The 15,391-nt window shown below is 39.4% G+C and overlaps 2 protein-coding genes across 3 annotated transcripts in view; both read left to right on the top strand.

Annotated features, from left to right (window-relative positions):
* Positions 1-2,537: 2,537 nt before the first annotated feature.
* Positions 2,538-8,712, top strand: tmem9b (TMEM9 domain family, member B). The gene is made up of 5 exons (XM_085269869.1): positions 2,538-2,798; positions 4,313-4,404; positions 4,508-4,616; positions 4,916-5,050; positions 7,599-8,712. Exons 1-5 carry the CDS (start codon positions 2,727-2,729, stop codon positions 7,752-7,754), a joined length of 564 nt encoding a protein of 187 aa, XP_085125995.1. The 5' UTR covers positions 2,538-2,726; the 3' UTR covers positions 7,755-8,712.
* Positions 8,713-10,323: 1,611 nt separating this feature from the next.
* dennd2b (DENN domain containing 2B) overlaps positions 10,324-15,391 on the top strand; it is a 56,415-nt gene continuing 51,347 nt past the window's right edge. The window contains exon 1 of one of the 2 annotated variants that reach the window (XM_085269816.1): positions 10,324-10,408. The gene's annotated coding sequence lies outside the window, so the exon portion shown is untranslated. Of the gene's footprint in view, positions 10,409-14,919; positions 15,162-15,391 lie in introns of those variants that run through there. The other variant, XM_085269815.1, reaches the window with a different exon arrangement.

Genomic DNA, 15,391 nt, shown 5'->3' on the forward strand with positions numbered 1-15,391 from the left:
ACTTTTTCTCATTTCTGTACAAGTTCATGTGTTTGTATATGTTTAACACCTCCAGAGGAATAATAAAGTTGGTCTTTATTAAGTATTATTATTATTATTATTGAGTTAGTAGGTAGAACTTTTGAGATAAAATGCTTGCAAGAAAAAAACATGATTATTTTATCAAAAATGATATGGAGACAGGGATAAACTAGAGTAATTAGAGTAACAAGGTTGCACATAATTTGGATTTATCTTGGATAATAAAAGATGTTTCATCACTGAAAAAAAACCCCCAATCTTCCATAGTTATAAAGGCCATTTTACAGTTGCAGGACATTTTCTATCAACCCCATGAATTCGAAAAGAATCTATATGAAAAAAGTGGTTCGAAAATATTTATAATGAAAAATAGTTCTTGAGCACAAGTGTAAATGCTAAAAAAGATAAAATTATAAAGAAATTATAAAAATAAATGGTCGATTTGTTTATTTATCTTAGCGTTTTAATTGAGTTGAGATTTTATGTATATAGCGCCAAAACACAATGCACTTTAGAATGTAAGGTAAGTAATGATAATACCTACAATGATAATATAATAATTGTCTTCCAAGAAGAATGACCCGCCTGGTGTTCCCCGGACCAGAGTTTGATACACCTGCTCTTTACCAGCTTGTCTAACCGAAGGGTGCGTTCGATTTATCTTCACGTGACGTGGCGGAGCAGGGGGGTGGCTTACTGGGCTTAAGCCCGGGTTGTTTTTTCAGAAGCCCGGGGTCTTTTGGAGTGTAATTTTTTCATAGTTAGATGCCTGGCTGACAACTGTATAAAGCAAAAAACTACACACAATATTCGAAGCACATAGTGCACACTGTGGGAATTTACAACTGTGCATAAATCCCCCCTAATATTGGTATGATCCGAGCTCAGGCACTAAGCGGGGCGGGGCAGCTGCTGCCTACGAGTGCGCTGTTGGAGAAACGGAGCTAGGCAGACAGAGGAGAACTGAAGTATAACCAGGTACCAAAGCAAATCATTCGTACTGTACAAATAATGTAAATATGACGGTGTATCACGAAAGATTGATATCAAACTGATCACTTGAAGAGAAAGTAACGTAATATGGACCCATATTACGTTACTTTCTCTTCAAGTGAATCAACAAATGGCGAAATGAAAAGCCGAACAACAACAATGCTGTTTCTTTAGAGAGTCTTAGCTTACATGTGTGTTTATTTCATATTTTCAGTTGTTACCCTCCATGGCTAAATAAATCGGATTCAGTAATGTACTGATATACAAGAATGGACATAAGGAGCTTCTTTCAAAGAAAAAACTCTGGTAGTATTTTATATATTATGCTTTGTATGTTGTTCAGTATATTTCTATGCAAAACAAGAGGAATTTCAATACACAGCAGTATATTCACAGTTGAAACCAGATATTTACATACACTTTATGGAAAACACAAGAACATTTTTTTTTACTGTACAACGTCAATTTAGAGTAACCTTTTGAATTAGTTAAATGTCAGAATAAAGAGAGACAGAGCTGTCTATTTTTTATCACTTTCATCAAATTTAGGATTACATATACACTAAGTTTATTGTTAATTAATAAGAAAACTCCAGACATTCCATTCTGAGCTGAAGAAGCTTCTGATAGGTTAGTAGAGTCCATGTGAGTAAATTGGTGGCACAGCTGTGGATGCATATAAGGCAAAACACAGAGCCTGTTTCTTTGAAATGGGAAAATCCAGAGATGTCAACCAAAACACCAGGAAAAGAACTGTGGAGCTCCATAAGTGTGGCTCAAGTTTGAATACAATTTGGTGCCATTTACAATTAAGAAATACAGATAGTTTCTCTCTTTACTCTTAAAGTTAACAAATATGTTTTTTATATTTATCAATCTAAAAAAATAAACATTTAGTCTGATTTGTCTGTTACAATTAAAAAAGTGTTTGTGTTTTGATCTGAAGAGTGTGTGTAAATATCTGGTTTCAACTGTATATTTGATGATTGTCAGCACAAAGAGGGAGAGAGAGGAACAGAGAGGGAGATGGAGAATGAGGACAGAACAGAGATGGAACAAGAGCAGGTGAGACACATGTTAGTCAAATGGTTGTTTACCAAAAGTATCACTGTATCATAGGTACTCATGTATCTCGTACCTAGTGTTTCTTTTTAGGTTTACTATTTTTCAAATTCTACATTTATTAAGTTATGCAGGCTTGTTTGCACAACAAGGCTAAATAATTATATAAAAAATCCCACATGCATACTACCCTTTAGGGCTAAGCCCCCGGGTGTTTCAAATGTCTGGCTCCGCCTCTGTTCACGTCCTTAGCAGTTCAGTTTACTTTTATTGTTTTTTTTTTGTTTGTTTGTTTTTTTTGTAGAAATATAACCCAATTAATTGAAAGTAACTGGTTTAAATGTTGGATAATATTTCGAACAACCTTTGATGGGCGACAAACAAGCAGCTATTTGGCATTATCTGAAATGTCCCGCCCGCCGGACATCGTTTATTATGTCTTTAACCAAGCACAGCCCGCTCAGTACTGTGTGCGGAAGACAACCGCCATTTCCGGAAATTACAAGTCAGCTGCTAGGAAGCTGACGATTGTTGCTGTTTAGTTAGCTTGATGGCTAATCTTGTCAGTTGTTAGGGTTTGCTTCACACTGCTGGAGCTGTTCGTGGAAACATTTGGACCTGTGTTGTTAACGAGCTGCACTCCTGTAAACATGAAGTGGGTGTTTTTTCTCGAGGCTCTCCTCCTGGCTTGTTTTGTGCTGCTGAGCCAAGTGACAGCGAAGGTAAGGCTGACGTTAGCAGACTTAGCTAGTTATGTGGAGGAAATGGTGATGATGGCTGGATGAAATGAAATGCCTTTTTCTTTCAATCTCCTCTAAACGATGACTTGTCGCTGTGGGTTTGACAGTTGGATGTCAGAAAAGTTAACTAATGCGCGAATGTGGCTGCTATGTTTGCTGCTTGATGGTGAGGATGTAGAACAGAAAAAAGAGGCTATTTATCCCGAAGTTGGCAAGTTCCTGTGTTAACAGCGGCCAAAACATTAAACATAAAGCTGGATAAAATAAATTACGACAGGACGAAAGGGGTCAGTAAAGTAGGAGCACAGTTAAATAGAGAAAAGTGAAGGAGTTAAGTATCTAAATAAAATAATGACACTCCATCTAAAAAAAAAAAAGTGAGTAAAAACCAAAGATGCAGGTATTGTCACGTGACTGTACTGAATGCGTGTGACATCTGTAACCTGTATCGACATAACTATAATAATCAGTGTTATGGTTGAGTAAGCAGGTTCAACAAACTGTGTCTGACCATAAAGTCCAAGTTGATTACCTCTCACACGGGCAACTCTTGAGTTTTAAGTTCGAGAAAGCCAGAGTTCAGCTGCCTGAGTTTGTTCACCCCAGAGTTTAATTGCTTCAATGCAGGCTCTCCATTTGAATCCATCTATCTTAAAAACAGCATCGCGGCATTTTATTCAGCATCGTCCACTCAGTCATCATTTACTCAGATTTACTTTTCATTAACAGATCAATCCTAACAAACACACTCCTGGTTTTACTAATTTGATGGCTGATAGAAGCTGTTATTAAATGAAAATTAAAAAAATTAAAAAGAGACAAGCAACATCCTTCTGCCATGTTATGGGTGTTGATGTTGTATAGTCTGTCCATCAGAGGGCACTAAACATCTTCCCTGTTGGCAACACTGATTGAAACGGCACAAACACAACAATCAGCTAATCTGAGCAGAGCTGGGCAGAATGTAAACGAGTAAATTAATAACCACACGAAAAAATGTTAATGAATCTGTTTATGTTTTCTTTGTCTGAAAGAAAAGGAAATAATCCGATATATCAGAATGTCAGATTATTAAATGAACAAATATAAATATTGGGCTTAAATATCCTCTAAGTTTATTTTGGGATGATGTAAAGTGTAAAGTGTAAAGTGTTTAGTTAGTCCCCATAGGGAAATAGTTCCTCTGCATTTAACCTATTCACCCAGTGAAGCAGTGGGCAGCCACCAGTGCAGCGCCCGGGGACCAGTGTGTAGGGACGGTACCTTGCTCAGGGGTACCTCAGGGTAGCCGTTCAGTGGAGTCGAACCCCCGACCTTCCGATCATGGGGCCACCACTCTACCTACTGAGCTATCCCTGCCCGATTATTATGATTTGCATAATAATGAATTAATTGCATAATTGCATACTAATGAAATGTGTAGGCTTTTGTGTACCATATATTGTGCAAATGTGTTTGACAAACAAAAAAATGAACATTTGCCGTCTCTGTTGCAGAATTCAGAGGACATCCGCTGTAAATGCATCTGTCCGCCGTACCGAGAAGTCGAGGGTCAAATCTACAAACAAAATGTCTCTCTTAAGGACTGGTATGCTAACAAATCCGTCGCTGTGTTTCTCTCAATGATGCAAGTTGTCCTTGGTCTGTTTAGCTGAAAAGCTGAAAGCTTGTTAATTTTAATGTTTCGTCAGCAACTGTCTCCACGTGGTTGATCCCATGCCAGTGGACGGGAAAGATGTGGAGGCGTACTGTTTACGCTGTGAGTGTAAATATGAAGAGAGGAGCTCGGGGACCATTAAGGTAAATTCAAGTTAGATCAAAGAGTCGTGGTTGTTTTTTCTTTGCTGTGACGCAGGGCTGTATCTAATGATTGAGTTTTAGTTTTATAGTCTTATTGTACTTTTATTGTGACGCCTCTCTTTTGTCTAAAGCAAAATGCAAAAATGAAAAACAGCCAGCCTATCATGTGACTCATGCTGTGTGTGACTTAATGGATTATTGTTCAGCTTAGAGGACATCTGATTGTTTCAGTGACTTTTTTTTTCTTTCTTCTAAACCAGGAAACGAGCAATCCCACAGTAATTGTTTCTTATTTTCAGTTTACCATCATAATGTACCTGTCCATTTTGGGTCTGCTGCTGCTCTACATGGTCTACCTGACTCTCCTGGAGCCCATGTTGAAGAGGCGCCTGTTTGGGCACTCGCAGCTTATACAGAGCGACGATGATGTTGGGGTATGTGGTCCCTTTAATTTTACAGCACTCCACCTGAGAGCATTGTTGTATAGTTTCTTTTCACTGCTGCTGCGCCACTCTTCTGCTCCTTTTATGAGGATTTTTATGTGGACCCATTGGCCGAAATGTCACATGGGAGTCATCCTTTGTAGGTAAACTTTAAAAGTTTACAAGTGCCTCTGTTAATTTTCAAACCCTTTTTTGGTGCTGTGCTGTGCTGAAAATGCCTCAAGTGAATCTGATCGCATGTTTCAAGCAAAGACTGGAGAACACGGTAGTTACTACAATCGCAGGCAAACACGGGAGCAGGGAGGATCTAAAACAAGCTGTAACTACCTTCTGTTCACAACATAGTTAAAAGAAAGCTGATGACAGCTGCTACATTACTGATGGTGAAATCGTGATTATTTATAAGAACATGGGTATGACAAAGATCTGGGACAGGAAGTGTGGTTGTGGTGCAGTGGGTGAGAACACAACCTATGATGTGAAAAAGTAGTGGTGAAGCTTTAGGTTTCCTGCTGCTGCAGATTCACGTGAAAATAATTTAATTTGTGAAATATGAGTTGACCCTTACTGTAACATACTCACAGGAAATGCAGTGTATGGGTCAGTAAGCTTAGCACTTACTGCTATCGTTCATCAGGACGAGCTGATGCTCATTTTCTGCATTTTTTCCACTGTGGAAACGATTAAAATGAACGAAGAGCTTCACTCGGCAGGAAGGAAACGAATTCCTCAGAGAGATGACCAACTCCTGTCAATATTCCCAGCTGTTTACCAACTGATACCACAGGAGACATAAAATCAGATCAGAGTTATTCACAAATTGATGGAAACAGGCTGATTATGTTGTTATTTTTAAATAAGATAAAGATATTTTGGTTTTAGTCGTCCTCACCATCAAAATCTGTGAGCTCAAACATTGTCTGATGCCACCAGGTGTCACCTAATTGACATGACTGAAAGGATTCCCACTTTAACGTGTCAGTTTTCAAAGTCAAACATTGGTCTGTTTATTACATTTGTTCATGCTGCTCGCTTGCTGCACAGTGAACAATCAGCCTGAGTTTGTGTTTTCATTAATCTGTACTTTTTAAAAGCCAGAACACACTCATATGCAGTATCAAGTAGGAGAAAGAAACAAAAAGGAAACAGTTCAGTAGATTCCTGACTTCTTGCTGTTTTCTCTTTTTAATTATTTAATAAAAAGGCACTGTGAAAATGCTCAAATTTCTTCGTAAGAGCAGACAGTTTGGTTGTTTTAATTTAATTTCCAGTCTGAAAGACTGTTTAGAGAAAAAAGCAGTGACTACCTTTGACTGTGGGAGGTGGGTGCAAAGCAGTCTCACTGTGTTTCACTGGCAAAGTTTAGGCAAGAAGAATTGTGGTGTTTGTCTTATACTGTACAAAAAGCTAATGCTGCCACTAAAAGTTTAAGATTTGTCAGTATATTGTTTTTCTGGTGAATAAGCTGACAACAAACAGCTGAGGTGCTGCGTTGTCTTGTTTATCCCAAAGCTTGTAGTCAAAATTCAGACCACATGTTTCTCCTGTGCTCTAACATGAATTAGATGAAGAAAAAAAAAAATTTGCAAGCAAAACCAATAAAAGCGGAAGGACTCCTGCAACATTAATTATAGAGGAAATGGTGGGCTTGTAATGTTTAGTGCTCGATACAGAGAGACTGTCTGACTAAAGCTCTTGCTTTTAGTCAGACAGGGCTTTCCCTTTCCCATCCTCACAACATAATCCCATAGCCATTTTTTACTTAAATAATATCCAGTAAAGAAGATTATTATAGTTGACTAAAACTAAACTAACATCTGGATACATTTTAGCTAACTACACTAGACTTTTTAAAAGAAAAAAAGATTTTGTGAACTCTGAAAACTAAAATAAAGTTTTAGTAAATTATAAAGTTTTAGGGTTTAGTTTTAGTGTTTGTTAGTTTAGTAAAATTTCATTACAACTTGCCTTATGAGGCGTTTATGGACATGTTTATTGGGACTCATGGTGTCTTACAAGACTGTTAATTAACTTCTTTCCAAAAGTTTTGTTTTACTTGTACTGATTTTCTAAATCTTGCCTCTGACACATTGCCGCCATGCAACAATTTAAAAGCCTTAAACTAGCAGTGAAACTTATAAAACGAAACATTTTCAAACAATAAAAACCAAAACTGAAATCAGAAAATCCACTCTGGACACCAACAGAAACCAAACTGAATTAAAAACAATCAAAATAAAGTAAATGTGAAAGGAAACTAGAAAATACAAAGCTATAACAACACTCCACCGGAGACTAGGCTTTTGTTAATTTAAATGATTCTCACTGCTAACCCGGCTTGAGCAGCTGTCAGCATACATACATCCCAAACAGAACAGAGGACATCTACATGTGTGTTAACTGTGTTGTTTTTATTAGTTGTTGTTGTTTTCAAGACGGTCATTAAAATGTACATTTGAGTCTTAAAAAGAACTACCGAGACGCTCGTGTTTGACGTACATCAGACTTTTTAATCTCACTGTGTTAACTTTGCTTTCAGGACCAGCAGCCGTTCGCCAACGCTCACAACGTGCTGTCCCGGTCACACTCTCGATCCAACGTCCTGAACAAAGTGGAGCATGCCCAGCAGCGCTGGAGGAGGCAGGTCCAGGAACAGAGGAAATCTGTGTTTGACCGCCATGTTGTTCTCAGTTAAAAACCGTGATTAAGTAAATGGTGGAGCAAAAAAACAACAATAACAGAAAAACACTGTGACAGACGCCCTCCAATTATATCGCTTCGTTTCTCTCATTTCTGAATCAAATCTAAACGTGTGTGGTGCATCAGAGGTGGACATAGGTAAGAAATCATTCCCGGCTCTGGTTTAGTCTGCAGGCAACACACGAGGTTACTCTGAATTAATTTCTTGCACAGTTTAAATACACAGACCTAAAACACAATTTATTCTTTGACTAATGAATCTGAGCTAAGAGTCCTCTTAGTCCAAAGAAGTCTGATTACACTTGATTTCTGAACAAAACATCCAGATGTTGGTCATAACTGGCTGTTACCTTGTTGGCATTTAGCGGGGTCGATAGTTTCCACCCTAAAACAAACACGATCACTGCTCTCACCATGGGAGCAAAAAGGAAAAAAAAAATCATGTAAAATACTCCTGCTTTAAAAATGCATGTTTTATAAATAAATCTTTTCTAAATGTGTTTACGATCCTTCCTTCCTACCATGATTATTAATGTCTCATAACTGGTGTGAAATTAATCATTTTAATGAACTGAATTAAATTTGGTAACTGAACAAGTAGTTTCCCTGAACCTTGTTGCAGAAATCAATGTGATTTCCTCTCGATGTCATAATGAACTTACAGTAGCTGTGCTATTGGTTATCGGCTGTTAGTGGCCCTTTAAAATCTGTGCCCTCTCCAACTGCCTAAATGTAGCGTCACGTCTTTTGGTTTAGCAGGTTTTTTGGGGGTTTTAAACGCTTGGTCAAACAACAGGCAGGGTTTCTGTGACAGAATTTATTTTGTGTATAGTTTGTGTGAGTACATGGGCAGAGTGGATGAACTGCCATCGCTGGGAGACATTTGAAAGTGTTCTTAACTATTGTATATGTGGTACCTTTAACTTTGAAATAAAGTTCTGTAATATTTCTGATTCTTGCACTTGTAATCTGTTCGTTACATTGGTCCCAGGTCAGCCCTGAGAAAACACGTTTAACTACTAGTTTGTTGTCATTTATTACGATTTATATATTTGGGGGTTTTTTGTTTTTGTTTTTTTGAGCTGACTGATATGCTGCAGAGGTCCCAGGACAAAGATAAAATACCAACTTACTTTAGAACAAAGACGATCATTGTATCTACACCAGAATCCTGCCCGGGTTCAGGTCATGTTTGTCACATGTTAATCACAAAAGAGCCACAAAAAAGCAGGAACCATATGAGGCTCCTCATCATTTTAGCTTTTATTTCAACATACGTGTTAATAAACAATACAACTGGTAACCAAGTCATCACAAAGAGGGGGCGTTTGTAGATATGAGGTTGGAGGAAAGCTTGATTTAGGGCTTTGGTGATGGCATAAATTGATGCAGAGCTGACGCGGAAGCATAATTCTCATGTAACCCTGTAACACTGGTACTTATAACACCCAACAGCATCAGATGACAGCATGGATAGGACCAAGAGAAGTTTTTATTCATATATATATGTATATATGTATCTATATCAACTGACTGAGTATGTTTACATCAGGTACTTTATTTTAGTTATGCAACTTGTGCACTATTAAGCTGCCTGATTTGGATTACAGGTTTTGCTCAAGTAAAACGTCTTAATAATAGCTCAGCCCCCCGCCCCCGACTTCTCAAAACACAAAATTATGTTTAGATGTTGTAAGAGGGTGTGAATCATGTCAGATTTTCTACACCAGATTTCTGCACTGATTTTTGGTTGTGATTAAATATTCAGATTTCCTGTAGCCCCCCCCCCCCCCCCCCCCCCCCCCCCCTCCGCGAGCTTTGTTCTTGGTCTCCTGTGGCAAAAACGAGGCAAGAATCCTGGAAACACCCCGGTCTCAAAGTTAGTTGGGAAGCCTCCCTTCAGTGACAGCGTGTATACGATTTTTCTAAACTCTGACAATCACTTTAAATCGTTTAAATCCACAAGTCAACCAAACTAAGAAAAACAATAGATAAAAAAAAAAAGGAGAAACCTTTCTGCTTGAATGCATTTCTGGGAACCGTGGAGACAAACATCTCCCAAACTTTGACATGTTAGTAATCCAGCCTTAAATACCTCGTTTTTTTTTTTTAAAGTGTTCTTTTGTCTGGTGCTTTTCTGGCTTAGTAAATCTCTGTTTTCATAACTTGTCCTCTCTGTGTTGGCAACAGTTTTTCTACCAATGGAAAAATACTAATTTGGGATTCAGCTTGGTCAATAAAAAAAACTCGACAGGCATTTTCTTCTTCTTCTTTTACTTCTCATCTTGACATAGTAACCCATTAAGTTACCGTGTCATGATGAAAATTTGGATTTCGCAGAGAAAAGTCCCATACAAGCATTCAAACCAGTTAAATTGCAGATGTTTGATAACTCCAACCATCTTCTTTTCATTTAACTCAGTGATTTCCATACAGCTACGTCATCGTTTCCTGTGCAGTCCGCTTTTCCTTTTTTCCCTTCTCTCTCTGCATGCAGTTCTACCGAGAAGACTATTTTCCCCAGTAAAAAAAAAAAAAAGCAGTTTTCAAGCTGCACACATACACACACACACACAGAGAGAGAGAGCGACACGGGCTCTGTGCAAGAATGGATCAGTGACCTAACTGAGCTCCAAGAAAGACAGTCAGGTAGGCTTTGTTTCTTTGTTTTACCTCCTTAAATGTTCTTTGTATAGAAATCTAACCAAACTTTCCTTTTTTAAAAGTAAGCTGTAGTTTTTGCAGCAGATTTAGAGAGTTTCTGTGAAGAAAAACAGCTGACCGGAACGATACCTTAGTCATTTTTGATATAATTAAGGTGTGTGACTCAAAAAAAAGTTCGCAGATAGTGATTTAGATCGATGTCAGATGATAACTTCAGTGTTTAATGTTTATGTGGGAAAGTAGCTCTTCTCAGTTTTACTGTTGCACTTGCATCGACGAGCCTACAGGGGTCGCCTCAGACTTTGAATTTGATCCAGTGCAGAATCGATGGCTTTTACATCCATCTGTGTTTATTTTATTTCATGCCCCAACAAGCTCCCGTTCAATTTTTTAAATGACTTTCCCAGGTATTTGTCAAACCTGTCCCTACTAATACACACACACACACACACACACACACACACACACACAGTCATGTTTCCATATCTCCACAATACATTACACTGACTTACATTCATTTTGCTGTTGTTACCTCAAGCCAAGTCTTCTTAAAATGCCAGATCCTCGGAATGAGATGGTTATGTCAACATAAATATTATATGTATATACATATGTGCATACTCAGTATATGAAATGTTACCCCGTATCGCTGCATTCAAGGTTTCTGATTCAGTTCGGACTGATGTTGTGGCTGCTGTGTGGTCAGAAGCTGAAATGCCATGAGATAAAGGAATGTCCTTGTACTAAACTGTTCTGCTTGCTGCTCCGCCAGCACATCATGTTGTGAAAGCTGCAGCTATTCAGAGCATTTTTAGAAACAATAACATCTTATTGTTACTTTGACTGAGAGAACAAGAAAAGTTTTGTGCTTCGGTTAAACATCCCCCCCTCGATAATCAAAGAGTGATCATGGTTACTCATAGACTGCAATCCCCCTTTTCCCCTTGAAGCAGGGATGTGAAACTCATTTTACATGCGTCCCATTTTGATCTTGTGCTGAGACCTTTACACCGACACCAGGTGTTTAACTAAGCATTTAATCCCTGTGATATCTTGATATAAAATAAAAATAAAATAAATAAGTGCATTTCTACATGATCAATGTGTAAAATTAAGACAATTACTAAGACACTGCCCAGATTGTCTTGTAGTTTTTGTTGATTGATGAATTTTGTTTTCAACTGAAATTTCTATAGTAGACAGTAAACAGCAACTTTTCTGTCATTTAATTGTTTAAATGTGTCTTAACTACTTATTAAAGGGCGAATGGCTGTGGGGGATGTCTTTCAGAAATAAAACCTTTAAAAATACAGTTAAAAGAAAAAATATTTATGCCCTCTTTCATATTTTCCAAAACCGCTCAGTGGGCCGGATTACAGTTTTTCCTGGGCCAATTCTTGCCCCCAAACCTCATGTTTGACACCCCTTTCTTAAAGGGTCTTCTATAACACAGAACCAGCTGATAACTGTTATTTACTGTAACCCTCAAGGTGGCTGATACTACCTAGCTTTTCTAAGGTGAACGATGGACTGATCCTAACAGCCACAGTACCATTTGGCCTTTTTTGCATTCAAACATGTGCGAATACAAAGAAAAGTAAGTGAGAGTCTCTTGAGAGTGATGTCAGATACAGTTAAAAGAGACACTTCCAGCCCATTTCTTCACTTCTTTCGAAGTGAAGAGGCTGTGTCAACTCGACAAGTTGCATCTTCTCCCTCTGTGCTGTCAGGCTGCATCTCAGGGTGTTGAAAAGACACGTCAACTTAATCGGGAAGTTAAAGAGCTGCCTTGGGTCCTTTTCTGAAACTCAATATGGTGTTTATTACACTATTTAGGGGATAATTGTGCTGTGACTTTGACTTCTTGTCCTCTCTTCTCATTGAAACTTCAGGAAGGAAAAAGAAAGGCTTAGTAATGATTTTCTCTCTGGCGTGTCAGTGGCCAAAGTCTCACAGAGATGAGGCGTAATCGTATCTGTTGTTCATGTTGGATGAGATTACTGCTTATTCCCTCATGAGTGCAGCTCCAGGAGGTGTGTAACGAATGAATACGATGTCTGCTGTCAGAGCTCTGTGGTTAGTCCCGAAACTGAAGTTGAAGGGATTCACATAAAGTTTTAGAAATCTGTCTTAATTGGGATTCCTTTCCTGTCTGGTAAAATTTCATGTATGCTCGTGAGTCTGTGCTTTGATGCTCCCGTGTCCTGTGAGAAGAGGATGTGGCTTTTAATGAGAAGTCCAGATGCCACTGTGATCAGTGGAACAATGAATTCCACATTATGTTGTGGTGAAAATAAAAAAAAAATCCCACAAAAAGCTGTTAGTGCCTAAGTCTTTTGTGCTGAAAATGTGCGGATTTGAAGTGTTTTCAGGAAGGACGATCTTTATGAGACCTTGAAAGGATTTGACGGGGTCTCTGTAAGAAAAGCTGCACAGTCACTGATCTGTAGGCTTCCTGCTGACTTCATGTAATGAACCGCGATCACGGATGTCTGAGTTTTGTGACTTCCTCTCTCTTCCCAGGCTTGTGGGATGATAAGACACCCCAAGAGACTGAAAGGAGAATGTTTATGGGTGCTCCTTCAGTGTTTGGGGCAGAAATGTACAGACAGATAACCATGGATGACAAAGGGAACTCTCTTGTGAAATAGTTGGAAACGGTTTTCTCTGAACTTCCATCAACTTCTGCCAAAAGAACAAAACATATATTAGAAATTCCTTTATTTGTGTCCAGTGCAAACCTTTTTTAATTGGATGCGAGACCTCACCATAACACCGCACTACAGGCTGAAATGAGTGTGTCTTTCACTTGTTTATAAATGACTGATGTAACTTTTACTGATGTAACACCTGGCTTTAAAAAAAAATAAATCACTGCCCTTAGGCTTAAAGCATCACCCGTGAGTCTGATTTGGTGTCTCCTGCCAGGTCTCTCCTCTGTTACACCTGGAACCACACCCACAAGTGATGACATGGGATCTTGGAGTGCACCTGCGTATCTGTGCAACAAGGTTAAAGGTAGAGGTCAGGAATGAAACAGATTTTCAGGGATTCTTAGTCATCTTTTTTGCTTTTAAGTGAACATTACAAAGTGATATCACGCTATACTCTTACTTCACTTGCAATAGGTATTCTGAATGGGGGTTTTCTTTAGAAAAGCACAGTTGTTTTCATCATGAGGTGGTCAGAGATGGATGATTAATAGAATCAGTCATCACAAATCTGATGATTTTTTTATAGGTCTGCGTAGGGTTGAAAAAACACCCAAATTTTAGTAAACTGTAACTGTTCTGCATATGGTGCTACTCAATAAATAAAGCTCATTAACTTAAAAGTTGAATTTATCATGTTACTGTAACTAAAAACTGTTGTTCTGATTAATAGAAGCAGTAACTTTGGTTAGCTGAGTGTCTGAAGGGGGGACACGATGGTGAGAAGGTCCCAGACCAGAGTCCAGTCTGGGGGCCTTTCTGTGTGATGTTCCCATGGGAACAGCTACTCCAGTTTCCTTTAACAGTCCAAAGTCACGCATGGAGTTAGGTTAACTGGTGATTCTAAGTTGGCTGTAGCTGTAAGTGTGAGTAGTTGTCTGTCTCTTTGTGGTAGACTGGTTATCCAGGGTGCACATCCTGCATCTCGCCCTACGGCGGCCGGGATAGGCTCCAGGGCCTCCTGCAACTCAGAATTTGATAAGCTGAAGAACAAGATGGGTGGATCTGTGCATTTCCTTTTAATGTGAAGGTGACTAAAAAGAGATGATTTTTGTTCCAAGTCTCATTTCTTGCACATCGTTTCCTCCACCCTGGGGTGTACTCTCCCTTCAGGGAACAGCACAGTCCTGGTGCACAGCTGGCTTTAGAGGACACCGCTGGAGTCTCTAGTTTGAGGAACAGACGCTTGGCAGTTTTTATTAAACAGGACCTGTAAGAACCAGATTGTGCTTTGAGTCATCACGAAGCATTTTGAGCTAAAAGTTAGAAAAGGTGCCTTAAAAATAACGTGTTTGACTGACTTTGAATGCACTCTGGTGAAGCTGCTGGAGGACAAATGAATAACATGAGGAGTCTTCATGTGTGTACGCACTTTAATGGTGAACATGTCATAAGGGATCTTTTTCTATCATTAATGAAACGCTATTATACGGCCAACATGCATTTGCACATGTGGGCAACACTCGGTCAGTGTTTCCCATTCACTTTGGACATATGAATGGCATCTTTGTGTGTGCTGTGGAGCATTTTTCAGCATGACAATGCCCAGCAGCCAGCTCTGGCAGCGCGGATTCGTCCCATCAGCAGCCCTCGGCTCCTGAATATTCATCCACGCTCCTCAACTCGTCCTGACAATAAACAAGAGGCCAGAGGCTTGAATGCCTGGGTGGGGAGGGGAGGAGGGCAAAGGGGCAGAAGGAAGGGAGGCGGAGGGGGGGGGGCAAATCCCGGCAAAAGTGGGGGGCAAACAACCCGTTTCCAAGGTAACAAGCCCAGCCTCTGTACTCTGCAGCAGTCTGTGAGAGAAAGGAGAGGGGAGGCAGGAGGGCTTTTTCCTTTTTTCCTCCTTTTCTTTTTTTCTGGTCGGTTTTAGTTGGAAAGACATGAGTCGCAGTTTATTGAGAAGGGCAGGTATCCGGCAGAGCCAGCCAAAGTTTTTCACCGTGTAGACGAACGGGATCTGTGCGTCGCAAAGGGATTATAATCTCAAAATACCAGCAGCCATGGATGTGAGGGGAAACTCGGAGGTAAAAGCCGTCTGCTTTTTTTTTTTTAAACAAACAAAAATTTCCCGACGAGCTACGGCAGGAAGTTTAATTTGTCACAAAGCAGCTAGTGGGACAAAGCAGGGGTGGAAAATAACTTTTTAAAAAGTTGCAAGGTGCGTTAAAGTGTCTCCATGTGACCATATTTGGTCAATGGCATGCTGAACGATGAAGTGCAGTCATCGGCAGACTGCTTTGCTTTCACCCCCCCG

The sequence above is a fragment of the Mchenga conophoros genome, linkage group LG1 (assembly GCF_057382185.1).
Source record: "Mchenga conophoros isolate Kocher_MC1m ecotype Shallow Benthic linkage group LG1, M_conophoros_male_GT1.1, whole genome shotgun sequence".
Taxonomy (NCBI): Eukaryota; Metazoa; Chordata; class Actinopteri; order Cichliformes; family Cichlidae; genus Mchenga; species Mchenga conophoros.